The sequence below is a fragment of the Triplophysa dalaica genome, chromosome 21, assembly GCF_015846415.1.
Source record: "Triplophysa dalaica isolate WHDGS20190420 chromosome 21, ASM1584641v1, whole genome shotgun sequence".
Lineage (NCBI taxonomy): Eukaryota > Metazoa > Chordata > Actinopteri > Cypriniformes > Nemacheilidae > Triplophysa > Triplophysa dalaica.
In genome coordinates this window covers 10,089,243-10,101,951 of record NC_079562.1, presented here as the reverse complement: position 1 = coordinate 10,101,951, position 12,709 = coordinate 10,089,243, and the positions used below count along the sequence as shown (strand labels likewise).

General features: G+C 37.3%; 2 protein-coding genes across 6 annotated transcripts; one reads left to right on the top strand and one right to left on the bottom strand.

Moving 5' to 3' along the window:
• Nucleotides 1–1,607: 1,607 nt before the first annotated feature.
• fezf2 (FEZ family zinc finger 2) lies at nucleotides 1,608–4,050 on the top strand. The gene is made up of 5 exons (XM_056734175.1): nucleotides 1,608–1,642; nucleotides 1,918–2,746; nucleotides 2,865–2,999; nucleotides 3,094–3,226; nucleotides 3,684–4,050. The coding sequence occupies exons 2-5, from the start codon at nucleotides 1,940–1,942 to the stop codon at nucleotides 3,938–3,940; spliced, it is 1,332 nt and encodes a 443-aa protein (XP_056590153.1). The 5' UTR covers nucleotides 1,608–1,642; nucleotides 1,918–1,939; the 3' UTR covers nucleotides 3,941–4,050.
• On the bottom strand, nucleotides 3,776–10,804 carry cep15 (centrosomal protein 15). 5 transcript variants are annotated; one of them, XR_008904954.1, is made up of 6 exons: nucleotides 10,605–10,796; nucleotides 10,366–10,489; nucleotides 10,052–10,120; nucleotides 9,562–9,712; nucleotides 8,138–8,298; nucleotides 4,581–7,216 (listed from the first exon to the last, which is right to left on the bottom strand). XR_008904954.1 is itself a non-coding variant. In XM_056734179.1 (5 exons), exons 1-5 carry the CDS (start codon nucleotides 10,655–10,657, stop codon nucleotides 3,813–3,815), a joined length of 441 nt encoding a protein of 146 aa, XP_056590157.1. In that variant the 5' UTR covers nucleotides 10,658–10,796; the 3' UTR covers nucleotides 3,776–3,812. The 5 variants fall into 5 exon arrangements, 4 of the variants coding, with proteins under 4 accessions (XP_056590157.1, XP_056590158.1, XP_056590154.1 ...); XM_056734179.1 differs by lacking the exons at nucleotides 4,581–7,216; nucleotides 8,138–8,298 and adding an exon at nucleotides 3,776–3,856; XM_056734180.1 differs by having other exon boundaries at nucleotides 4,581–8,298.
• Nucleotides 10,805–12,709: the final 1,905 nt, after the last annotated feature.

Here is a 12,709-nt window from a genome sequence, read left to right as displayed (position 1 = left end):
TCTCCGAAAGAAATACATGATGAGAGTAAATAAGGTAATCAGTAAACACTAAATTAACCACTAAACCACATCAAATTAGACATTAAGCAACTGAGACAAATAAACATCCATTTTGCAGCTTGCATGAGCTAAGTGTTAAAAAGATTCCACAAAACTAATCTCACTGGATCAGTGCACAATTCCACAACACACAAGTGATGTGGGTTTAATCAAATCAATTAAATCAATTGTTAAAAAAAAGACCCCCAAAAATGTAGACAAAAAAGGTAACTGGCTGTCATATGCACATTCTTGCAGAAGTAAGTATATCTACTCATGTCTATAAACCAAAATATAAAGCCAAAATATCCAGAAATTAATCGTTTTTGTAATAATTTGTTGTGAGTCTCAGGTGACGTCGCCTACAAACAAATGAATTCAAGCTAGCCCTCTTAAAAAGACGAGAGGGTGACTGGTCATTGTAGCAAGTAGGCTACACAAAACTCTGGATTCCAGCAAACTTTTTATACAGCTTTAAAAGGTTTTTTTCCTTCATTTTGTGGTATACCTCTGGTCAGACTAAGTCTTTTCTTCCCTCTTTTAATCCTTCCCTTTATCTCAGAAAAACACAAAACCAGGTTCCACGCAGTGCTTTAGTGGCTAAAAGTGAAAGAGCTGCTTCTCGCGGGGCTGAACTCTGAATCGCTCTGCAGAATTGGTTCCTGTGAATAGGTGGAGGAAAAACGTTTAATAGGATCCGAGGGAGGTTTTGCACTCGCAACCTGCTCTCTAAACAGGTGGAAATGGGACCTTCTCAATTGGACAAATAGTAAGTATAAACCAGCATGGAAAAGCAATTTTCGTCGACAAGGATTAGCAACTTGCAATGAAAATTGAAACTCGGACGGTCTCCAAATCCTTTTTATTAAATCAACCTGAGCAACACACTTCCTTAGCGTTTCCTGACAAATAAACAAATAAATACTTTCTATGACAGGTGAAGGAATGAAAAAAAATCATACAGCTTTATAATGTGTTGATTATGTTAAATTAACCTTAAAAATTAAAATCCAGCATTTTTCTGTTAAGGGTAGCCAACGTTTAACCGTCCCTGAAAAACCCTATTAAAACACAATTGATATAATAAACGAATAAATTTCAACAATAACGCATAATTTGTAATAAAAATATAGCCTACAATTTATTGTGACTAAAAATATAAAATAGCTTGTTATTATAACTATATAACACTTATAACACTAGTAACAACAACAACAATAATAATAATAATACATAATGATAATAATAATGATAATAATAGTGATTTCCTGTGTTATAAAACACACCATCTGCAATGGATCATAAATGTGAAGTGTGCTGTGGGTGTGTGACAGACGATTTGGGGCAAGAAACTTAAATAATAATCTGTAGTATCTGTCATGCATACCACCCCCGTGGCCGTGTATAAATGAGAGGTAAGAAAGGGGACAGTTCTGGTGATGGCGTTTCCTTGTCATCCTGATAAGAGCAAGAGCAAGTGATGTCAGCTAAGTGCTCGAGACAGTGATCTCGCGCTGATGAGGACGTCTGCACGTAAAATGTGACAGTCTAGCAGTCACGCAGTTATCTTTCAATACATCTGCTGTGCGCTTTGGAGAAAAAGGTAAACTACAACATCGACTCTTTGGCGTAAGTTTGCTGTAAGATTTTCGCAAGTGCTGAATAGGAATCGACTCTGGGAGGGGTTTTGTCTTATTCTCTGCTTAACGAGCTCTGTAATGTCCTGTTAATTTTGTGTGTACTAGTTAATGAGCATTAATCGGGTACCCCTGGATGTTATTGTTCTGGGGATGGCCATTTGAATGCAAATGGGAGACATTGTAAAAGCAAGGTGCTTATTAAACTGGTGCGTGTCCTGGCTTCTCTGGAATTCAGCAGGAGAGGACGGGGCGACTGGTCGATGCTCACACCAAGTTCGGCAGAAATGACGAGTTCTCTCCCTCTGGAGGCAGTGATGTCCTCCCCGAGACTAGACGACAGAAACGGGGCCACGGCTGCACCCAAGTCCCTGGCGTTTTCAATTGACAGAATCATGTCCAAGACTTCGGAACCGAAAGGAGGCAATGAACAGCGCAGGGGAGTCGAGGGATCCGATGGGAAGAAGACGGTCGGCTTGTGCACTCCCATTCCCTGCATGATACCATTACAGCCGTTCAGCTACGACCTACAGGCCAAGGCTTTAATGAATTATTCTGAGTTTTGGAAAGTTAATTTCAGGGGAGCACTATGCACTTCAGCGGCGATGTGTAAAGCCAATTGTGGCATCTGCGGCAAAACGGATTCGGGCGTAAAACACACTGTGTTGCCAGGAACCAGGGTCATCAAACCGCAGGTTATACATCAAGCGCTGACCATGCCCACCAACGGATCGTTGTGTTATTTCAATTACCTGGACACTGCCTATCATCAGTCCGAGCTACTGAGTGGACATTTATTTTCCTCGGCAATCGCGAACTCACAAGCACAAGCTATAAGCGCACATCAGAAGCTGTTGCTGCTGGAGAACGCGAAACTTGCATGCGTCTCACCCGAGAAATTCCCAACACCTCAATACCCGCATAAAGAGCATCTGCCTGGACAGCTGGACCAGATAGTTCGGGAAAATCACAATTTGACCGAAAAGAACGGAGTGAAAGTGCACAGTAAAACGAATAACTGTTCTGCGGACGGGAAACCCAAGAACTTCACGTGCGAAGTTTGTGGAAAGGTAAACGCATGCATTTGTCACTAGCCTATGTGCTATGTGCTATGTGCTAAACACATTTACAACTAAGCCGTTGCAGAAAATATTTTTTCTGATATTTACTAACCCCTTTATTTTACAGGTTTTCAATGCGCACTATAACCTTACGCGTCACATGCCGGTACACACAGGTGCAAGACCGTTTGTGTGTAAAGTATGCGGGAAAGGTTTTCGCCAGGCCAGCACATTGTGTAGACATAAAATTATTCATACACAGGTGAGTACAGAAAAACACTATTTCTTATAACTGACCAAATTCGCACATTTTATAAATAAAAATGCTTAAATATGCATACGATTTTCGTACACAGGAGAAACCTCACAAATGTAACCAGTGTGGAAAAGCCTTCAACAGAAGCTCCACTTTAAACACACATATCCGAATTCACGCAGGCTACAAACCATTCGTCTGCGAATTTTGTGGGAAGGGCTTTCATCAAAAAGGTAAGCAGTATACATTCATCTACGTTAAACGGTCAAAAAAATCGATAGCGCGATTTAATTATTAACCAATAAATATAAACTTATATTTATTGTGCATACGACTTTAGGATGACCAAGGCCTTATTTGAGTCTAAGACCAATGTAAATGGGATTTGTCATTCTAATAACAACTTACTCATACAAGATTTGTACATTTCATATGGGTCAAGAAACAGACCTTTCACTTCTTTGTACGTCGACAGTCCTCGACTGTTTCGGCTTTGAAATTAACTGAGTTTGACATCTTCTTGATTTCAACATGGAAAGTGCTGATTAAGGAAGGCTTGGAAATGAACATCTTCTGTTAAATGTAACTTAAATGTGAACCGTTGACCTTTTCTGGGAACAAAACTTTCTGTCTTTTTTCTTGCAGTTGAAAATGTTTTTATTTACATGTTTTTTTCTGCCTCATTTTCAGGGAATTACAAGAATCACAAACTGACGCACAGTGGCGAGAAACAGTACAAATGTTCAATTTGTAGCAAAGCCTTCCATCAGGTCTATAACCTCACGTTTCACATGCACACGCACAATGACAAGAAACCCTTTACCTGTGGAACATGCGGGAAAGGCTTCTGCCGGAACTTTGACCTAAAAAAGCACATACGGAAATTACATGATAGTAACAATTGTTTATCCGCCGGAAATGATTCTTCCAGAGGACACCAAAACTAAAACAGCTTTTAAATGGACAACTGCTTCATCATCTTCCACCGACATGGACGAAGATAAACAATACGGAGAACAACAACACTGAGGAATTGTACATAAAGCAGAATAAAATATTATTTAATAAATACTCTGCCATATAACGCTATCAAGCAATTATTTGTAGAATAGATTAAACAAAAGCGTTTTATAAATAAATGCAACATATGTGTAAAAAGAAATGTTTAGTAATTTTGACAATTGTTGACGCAGTAAAGCAAATGTGCTAAAATAAAATAAATACTGCAACAATGTCGTATTTATTTGGAAAATGGCTTACTTTCACATTATCCAAAATGTTTCATTTTTTGAAAGATTTTTATTTCCATCGTTAAAATTAAATGTATGTTTATTTTTTTCTCTTTTAAAATAATCGAACACTGTGACTTAAGATAGAGTCAACATATTTTTTTAATAATAATCTTTAAAAGCTATATGTAGGCTAACATACATGGTACAGTAATAAGATACACAAACATCAAAATCTATAATATAAACTTTATTTCAAACAATTAAGATCTACAAACAATTGATCGATTACACAAAACCATGCAGTCCACATTTAAAGTCTAAGCTTATAATGACATGCCTGGTGGAGTTCAAAGCCTGTGGTTTCATTTAGACATTCGATACACGATTTCGCCTCTTGACTTCAGTTTAATGGCTCAAATTATCAGATAAAACATGGACTCTTGAAAGCCTATTACGTTAATCAACTAAAGAGCCTCATGGGAAGCTTCGGCGCATCGAGTCGTGTTCATCAGAAGGTGGAAAATGGACTACACTGCTCCACATTGTGGCAGCTTTAATAAACAATAATGTATTCTGCGCACGATCCTGGAACAATATTATCCTTACAAGCTAACAGAAATTTTGATGAGAGACAAGCGCGTGATCTCAAATCTCTGTCTCCCAATTACAGCCCAATTAGCAATTATGTCCATGACTTGGGACCAAGAGGAAGACTAATATTACTAGTTGACTGGCCTATTCACCTCCTTAGTGGCAAGAATCTAAAATTGTGTTTGAACAGAAGTGTTTTTATTTCCTTCATCTGCATCCAAAAATAGTCCCACGTGCAATTCAGGCGTGATTTTATAAAACAAGAAATCATGTTTCAAGAGGAATAACCATGTCTTGAGAGCTTTACAAATTACTATTTGTGTTATTGGATTCATAAACTTCATAAACATAAAACCATGTTTAGTGAGAAATGTCAACTTTATTATAAAAATAAATTTTGTTACAACAAAAGTAGCATATTTTTAAAAATGTATAAAGTAGGCTAAAAAATATCAAATTAAGAATCGATTATTTTACTAATTCCCAATGAATATAAAATGATTGTTTATTATCAGTTTTATTTTATTGTATCGTGTAATATATAATATTGTGCCGAAGATTATTTGATTTTGAACTCGTTTATATGCAACTGCTTCAATAGTTAAATTCAAACACTTTTTAAGGTATTGGCCTAATAATTAACAAACGAATGCTGTGTGGACGGACATCCCATGTGACATCCTCAAAAAATGATAAAGAGTAAAGCATTTACGGTGGTGAAGAGGTCTGGGAAAATACCAGTGGGGGCGGGTCTCACCAAAAGACATGTTTGTGTGGGGTACAAAAATCTCTTTTGTGCAAAGCTGCCTATCTTGTCTACATAGCGCCCAAAAAGATTGCAGAGAAGAAAACAACCTAAAGGCAGTCTCGTTGGCCTTTTTCCGCACTTAGCCTACCTCTCAAACGTCTGAGCAACCAGCTTTGCTTCTAGAAACATGTTAATTGACAAGGGAGCTCATTACTGCATGCACATGTTACGCGGCGAGAGGGATTATAGGGACAAGAGCGCATTAATGAACTGTCAACGGCGGAGAGCATGTACACGACGGAGATCAGCCGAAATCGAGGCATTTACGAGCGACAAAAGCCCGGTTGAGACAGGAAGAAAAGAAGACCCAGACTTTTGTTTGGTCAACTCAATTGATTGTAAATGGAAGATTAACGGGGGTAGCTTCGGCATTTTTAAGCAGACGAGGAAGAATAGGGCCCAATTAAATCCGCCAAATGTTAACCGCGTCGTTTCTCTCAGTTTAGCCCAAATGAAATTCTAATTAAACCGTCCTCCATCCATCGTTTTAGAAAGCTATTTCTCTCCCAGTTGGAGAAGAGCGGGATAGTTGTAGTACTTGTTAAGAGAAGCTTCGCTTCTTGGCACAAAGCGCTCGCGAGACGCATTGTAGAGCGCCAAGGGGAAAGTTAATGAGCGTCGGGCTCGCGCTCTTTGGACCCGTTCCTACGTAACGGCGCTGGAAAGACAGACTCGGCCAAGCGACCGCATGGTGTTCCGTACACTTACTTAGTCCAAAATGATAAAGAAGGTCGACCTGACAATATGTTGTGTAATTTGAGTAGGCAGGCTGTGAATATCCATTCAAACAATAACTGAGACAACCTGTAAACTGACAGATGAAAAATCACAAAAACAAGCAAATCAATCTACAACCGCAGTTAGTAGGCCAAGCTTTGTGTGTACGTATTCACATTCCTAAATGCGTGGGATCAGACGTTACCCAAGCTGCCCCCACTATAGGCCCTGAGTGGCATGCAGCGTTGGGCCTGATCGTCAAGGGCACGCTCAGAGAAGGAGCTTCATTGCTTTAAGGTGTGGAGGCAGCCGAATGGTAGCGGTGAACGGGGACTCTGCCTCGCCGGAATTACATCAATGTCAGTCTCGGGTATGACCTCCATTCAGAAGCAGTCTTGAAGGCTTCGGGCCACACAGCTGAAGGGGACCTTCTGTCCCCTCTTCGACACTGTAGAGACGAAGGTCTGAACTCAAAACAATCTGTTCCAGATTCGACAATCTCAGTGCACCATTAACAAGCATTAAGGATGATGCATTAGATTAGACCAAAGATGGACTGAAGAAAAATCTAATCAGCAGACCTCCAATAGATATCTGTTCTATTGAGGTCTGACCTGAAATCAGTCTCATTGTTTGGCAGGAGCAGTAAATCTGGGATGTCCGGTGCTAATCTTTTGACCCAGGATGCCCCTTTAGGACAATCTCCACTCCCTGTTTCCCAGTGGATGGGATTTAATTAACTCAGACCAAAATCCTGCTGTTAAACTAGTGCTCTCTTCAAAACACCAGGTTAGAATGCAAAATTTGATAAGGGGCAATTTGTCAATTACTCATTTATAGTGGGTTTATTCACAGTTTTGAAGTCTGGTCGAACCCTGTAAAAATAACAGATGTTTGGTATTAAATATACACATCTTATGTGGACAATAAACACTGTTATACCGCTGCAGCCCAACACATGCCGACTACTCAACCAGACACCCATAAATACTTCAAATGCCATGATGGAGTGGATGTTTTGACTACTTGGATTGAATGGTTCTTATGAGGGAAGGAAGAAAATAAAACTCAAAATCAATCCTTATAAAACGTATAACTTAGCCAGAACAAAAACACATCAGGAGTCCTTTAGTGCTGGAATCGTCGTTTCAAGAATGGAGAGAATTCCCTAACAGTCTCCCGAGCAGAAGCTATTTGTGTTTAAGTGCACTACATTTACAATGGTATGTGAGATCTTTAGTTGTGAAAAGCACTTTTGGGCGCAATGGGCGGTGTGTTTCTAAGACAAGTATGCTTTGCTTCGGTAAAGAGAAAATGTTATAATTTATATGTTGAAGACTTCCTAATATTAAGAAATCCATATATCAAAAATATTGTGAAATGAATCTTTTTAAAATGGTTAATATTACCATTACAACGGGACTATCATGTGCAGTCTGGAGTTACACAGATGTAGGGTGATAATGAACTTTGTTCTATTAGCTTATAAGATCATTCTGGAGATCTGGCTGATTTCCAGGTGTTTAAAGCCTCGAGCCCATCTACAACATTTGGCCTTGGCCTGTGCTGGGTCTCTGACAGCCTCTGTTGGCAGTGGTGTCCGTAGCCAATCCACCTCAGGGCTTTCTCCATTAGAATACATAATGCAGAGCTAGTCATTTGGAAAGGCTCCAGATCGTGCTCTTCAAAATCCTTTTGGATAATTTGCTGTCTTGCCCTCCACCCACCACCAGAATTCTCCACCCTTCTGTGGTCTACATCCCCCCCTATTTGAAACCCCTGACTGGTACCCTGACCTCAGGGGCAAGAGTCCCAGCTGAGGAGGAAGGGCAGCTGCCAACCACCACCACTTCAACCCTGACCATCCAGATGATCGCGTTTGTCAAGCCGCCACTCCGTGTCACCCTGCACTGGTTTGATCATCCAATTAGGCTGGGCTGGGGTTTGCCATCTTTCCCTCCATAGAGAGAAGAAAGACAGTGAGATAATATGAAAAATGTGAATATATAAATTATAGCCTTTGATGTGCTAAAAACAACAACAGTGAGAAATAAATAGAAACTCATTATTTACAAGTAAAGACAAATTTCGAGTATTGTAATGTAGAGATTTTCATCAACATCAAAATGAAGATGTTAAAAACTGTTGTAGTGGACAGCAAATGCGGCTGCGTCCTGATTCACTTAATCCCCATCCGAAACGCGTAAAACCACAAGCATAAAAACAAGCCTAATCAGATAACAAAAATGCATGAAAGTTCTACTCAACTTAACACTCAACTGAACTTTAAGTGGCTGACCCTTCAAAATAGACACAATACAATAGCAATTATCGTATAGCCAGTTGAAGTGCTCAGAGAGGTTTTGTGTAATGGCAGTCATGACCTCATTGTTACTGAGAGGATTCAAAAGCTGTCCGCATTTGCAAATGTGTGTCTACGTTTGCAAGGAGCTTTTTTGGATTAGCTGGATATCTAATAGTACTTTAGGGGCCATAGCGACAATGCATGGTTCTTCACGCTAAATATATTATCCTACAGAAGTTTATAACTTACTGGACACTAATTTTAAATGCTTGTTTAACTATAGTCTTAATTTAATCATCTGAATATGGTGTTCAGTAATCCTTTTATGTTTTTTCTTGGAAAATGCATTCAGCGACAAGCTGTATATACACACCTTTTTGTTACTTTTCTAGTTAAACAAAACAATTAAACTTAAACTTTCTTTGTAAAGGCAATTTAATATTATTTATGGTATTATGATGATGATGATTATTGATAACAAAAATTATAATAATAATAATATTGAAGGAAGGTTTGGAATAAAACAAAATGGAAAGTTTTGTGAATTTTCAGATATTTCAAATGATTCATTTATTTCTATGCAGGGCAAAATGATGCCATTGTTAGAAAAGTCAGTACTGCACCCTTGTGGACATGTTATTTATTAAAATGATCTAAATAGAAATTTAAAAGGAATATGCATGAATATACATTTTCTATTCTATTGTAATGTTAATGTGCATTTATTAAATCATTTATTATTTACTGTACACGTGAGACTTAAGCTTGCAGGTAACATTTCTCATTTGATTACTTCATAAACAGATACATTTGATAATACCTCAACAACAAAAAATCTAACGTGACTATCTATTTAATTGTAAAGTTTAGTGTCACATGTCAGACCGCATCTAGGTTTGGGTCGAGGGGGCTTACCCCTGCCATGTGCAGGTGAGGGATGTTGTCCAGATCTCTGTCTCTGTTGTCCAAATGATGTTCCAGTCTCACTCACTGGGGCCTGTCCTTTACCCAACAAATACTGCTCCCATTCTGGAAGTTTCTGTTCAACTGAGGCCCAATAGCGAGTCTATAATACAAAAAGAATCACCACAGCTTATTGCTTGGTTTTCATATTTATTTTTGCATTACTTACCTCACATGCTATGCGGAGAAGGTTAAAGATTTCATACTGCATTTAAACTAAAGCAGACATGCGCAGTATCATTCCCATACGATACAAAACTTTTTCCAATTCATTTAAAAAAACGATGTTCATGGTGAGTAAATGGAAAATGCTGATAAAAGATTAAGACATTTACTTCCGTGTAATACTAAAAAGAGCTTTAAATGCATTGTTTGACTATATGCATCCAAAAATGTAATAATGAACAACAAACAGGTAGCCACTGAAGGTAGGGTTCAATACCTCGAGGTGGATAACATCCGGATGAAGGAGCTGTCTTGTATGAAGATTTTTTTCAACATTCTCAAAGTCCTACAGCACACATAAAACACACATATTTATTCAAAATTCCAACTTACTTCAAAAGATGAGCAAATTTGTGAGCGGTAAACATTTATTAAAATCAACATAGTTTAACTAAAACCTTATAATAGACTAAACTAAAGAATTAGAGATCATATGCTGAAAAGTTCAACCCCTTTAAAATTATGTGACTTCATGACAATAGAGTTTTAAGACAGAGAGGGGCATTGTTTAATAAACACTTTAAAGTTTACCTGAAGTATCTGAGCATTCCTCTTGTGTGCAGCTTGAGACATCAGACATTGTTGTTTCTTCTTAGCTTTCTGCTGTTCATACAGTGCTTCCATCTGCTGTAACAATAATGCTCTTTTCTCCAATCTACAGAAATAAAGATTCATTAAATCGCGAATTTCCACTATAAAAAATAGAAAACATGATATCTACGTTAAGTCTGGAAACCTAAATGAACGGGGAAAATATTGAGAGGACTCACATCTCTTCATCTTTCTTGCCGAGTTCAAACTCTTCTTGTGCAGCTGAAGCCATTTGAGTTTCAGTATAACCGCAGCTGTTGATTTATAAAGCTATATCTGAATTTAGTGTTAGCGCTAGCAAATCAGAGTAAAACAAGTCATTATTTGTACTAACCTGCAATTCTTGTTGTAACCATAACTACCAAATACAGTGTTTGCGGAAATGACAGATTACAGGCGAAACTTTAGGGGAAGTGCGCCCTCTACTGGTGGGAAGAACAGACTGTCATATTTATTAGAATTTTTGTACCAGAACATATATGTGTATCTTTCTATTAAAGGTACATTTATATAAGCTTTATTGTTTTGTCAGTTATGCAGAACAATCACAATGTTACTGAAATATAAGAGACTGCTTTACGTTTTTGAATCGGTTTTGTTTATCCTCTGCAAATTACATTTTACATTTACATATATTCATTTGGCAGACGCTTTTATCCAAAGCTACTCAGAAGTAGGAGAGCATTTAAACATTTTGTCAACACAATAAACGGTACAATTAGTTTACAAGGCCATGCAACTAGAAGGATTAAATCTGGAGTAAGCAAAGGAGAGAATGAACAACAAGATTTTTTTAAATTAAATTAAAACTACTGTGCTATAAAATACACTTCATAAATTCAAAACTGTATAAGAGAAAACAACACGTTTTCACTTTTATACATAATTCAATTATCCTTTCAAAATCTCTCACTACTCAAATTTGAGAGATATAAGTTAATGTAACAAAAGCAGAAAAAAAAAAAATCATTAACAAGTATTTGTTTTTGTATATTGCGAAAATCGAAATTTCATAATTTCTCTCATAAACTATCAGATGTCTTTCGTTGTAAGAGTTTTTTTACTCTAACAACAAATATTCTACAAACAAAACAGCATCATGCTTTTATAGACAATATGTCACCTGTCACATTTACTCGTATTGATCAGAGTGATTCATTTATTTATTTCATTTTTTATTAGCCAAATTTCAATATTGTCTTTATTTAGTAATGCGCCAAAAATACCATTTAAAGAAGTTAATGGTATTTTTAGTTCAATGTCTTACAAAAAATAGCACACTGCTTCTATAACTATAGCTCGATAACATGTATAAAACACACCTTTCATTTTGTAATTATTATTCCAGGACAATAGGGGACAAATTGGGTGTGCCCATTTAGCATGAGTAACATTAACAGACCGACTGCTTTGTGTTTCAAGAAGAAATAACTATACTCTCCACAAACCAGGCTTCTCCCAGCCTGTTTAAAGCAGGAAGATGATGGTACAACAGTCCAATATGAAAATGTTGTATCAATCTGTTGCGAGATTGCAATATTGGCCCAACACATTTTAATCCAACCTTTATAAATGCACCAGACTGATAAAAGACTACGTCGATTAAAATCCATACCTTCTTTCAGACTTTTTTAATGTCAGCTTCCCATATGGAGTCATAGTTGCAATAATCATCTTCAGAGTCTAGCTGCTTTGTTTGTCAAACCCATCATGTTTCTTGTAAATAAGTTAAAACTTGGGTTTATAAACCCTCAAAAATGTATCTATTCTAGTCAAACTTCAAGCCGAGGATCGGATTTCAATTCTGGTATCATGAGTTGAACAAGAGCCTCATACACAAAAAATAAAAAAATTGAATAAAAACTGTGATCTTGTTTTTGGGTTATTTAAGGTTACCTTGTGTTGCTTTTTTGTTCAGCCAAAACAAAGTTTTAATCTTTACCAGAAAAAACACAGAATTTGATCTTAAAGTTGGTCTGTTTTTTATTAGTATTACTTAGATAAAAATAAAATAATCACACTAGAAATGTATGATTTCTGGTATAAAAGTCTCATATTCCAATTATACATTGAATCTCTGTACGGAGAAAAAAAGACACCGTACAATTTATTAGGCTGTAGCAAATGTTTAAGGCCTATTTATGTCCCAAGAAATAAAACATAAAGCTATTGAATAGCATACTGTAGACCTATTGCCTTAGGGTGCAACAAAAACATCAATAACTTTATTTTTACCCTTTTTAGGTAATATATTAGGTTTCATATTTATAGGAGCCTTTATAGG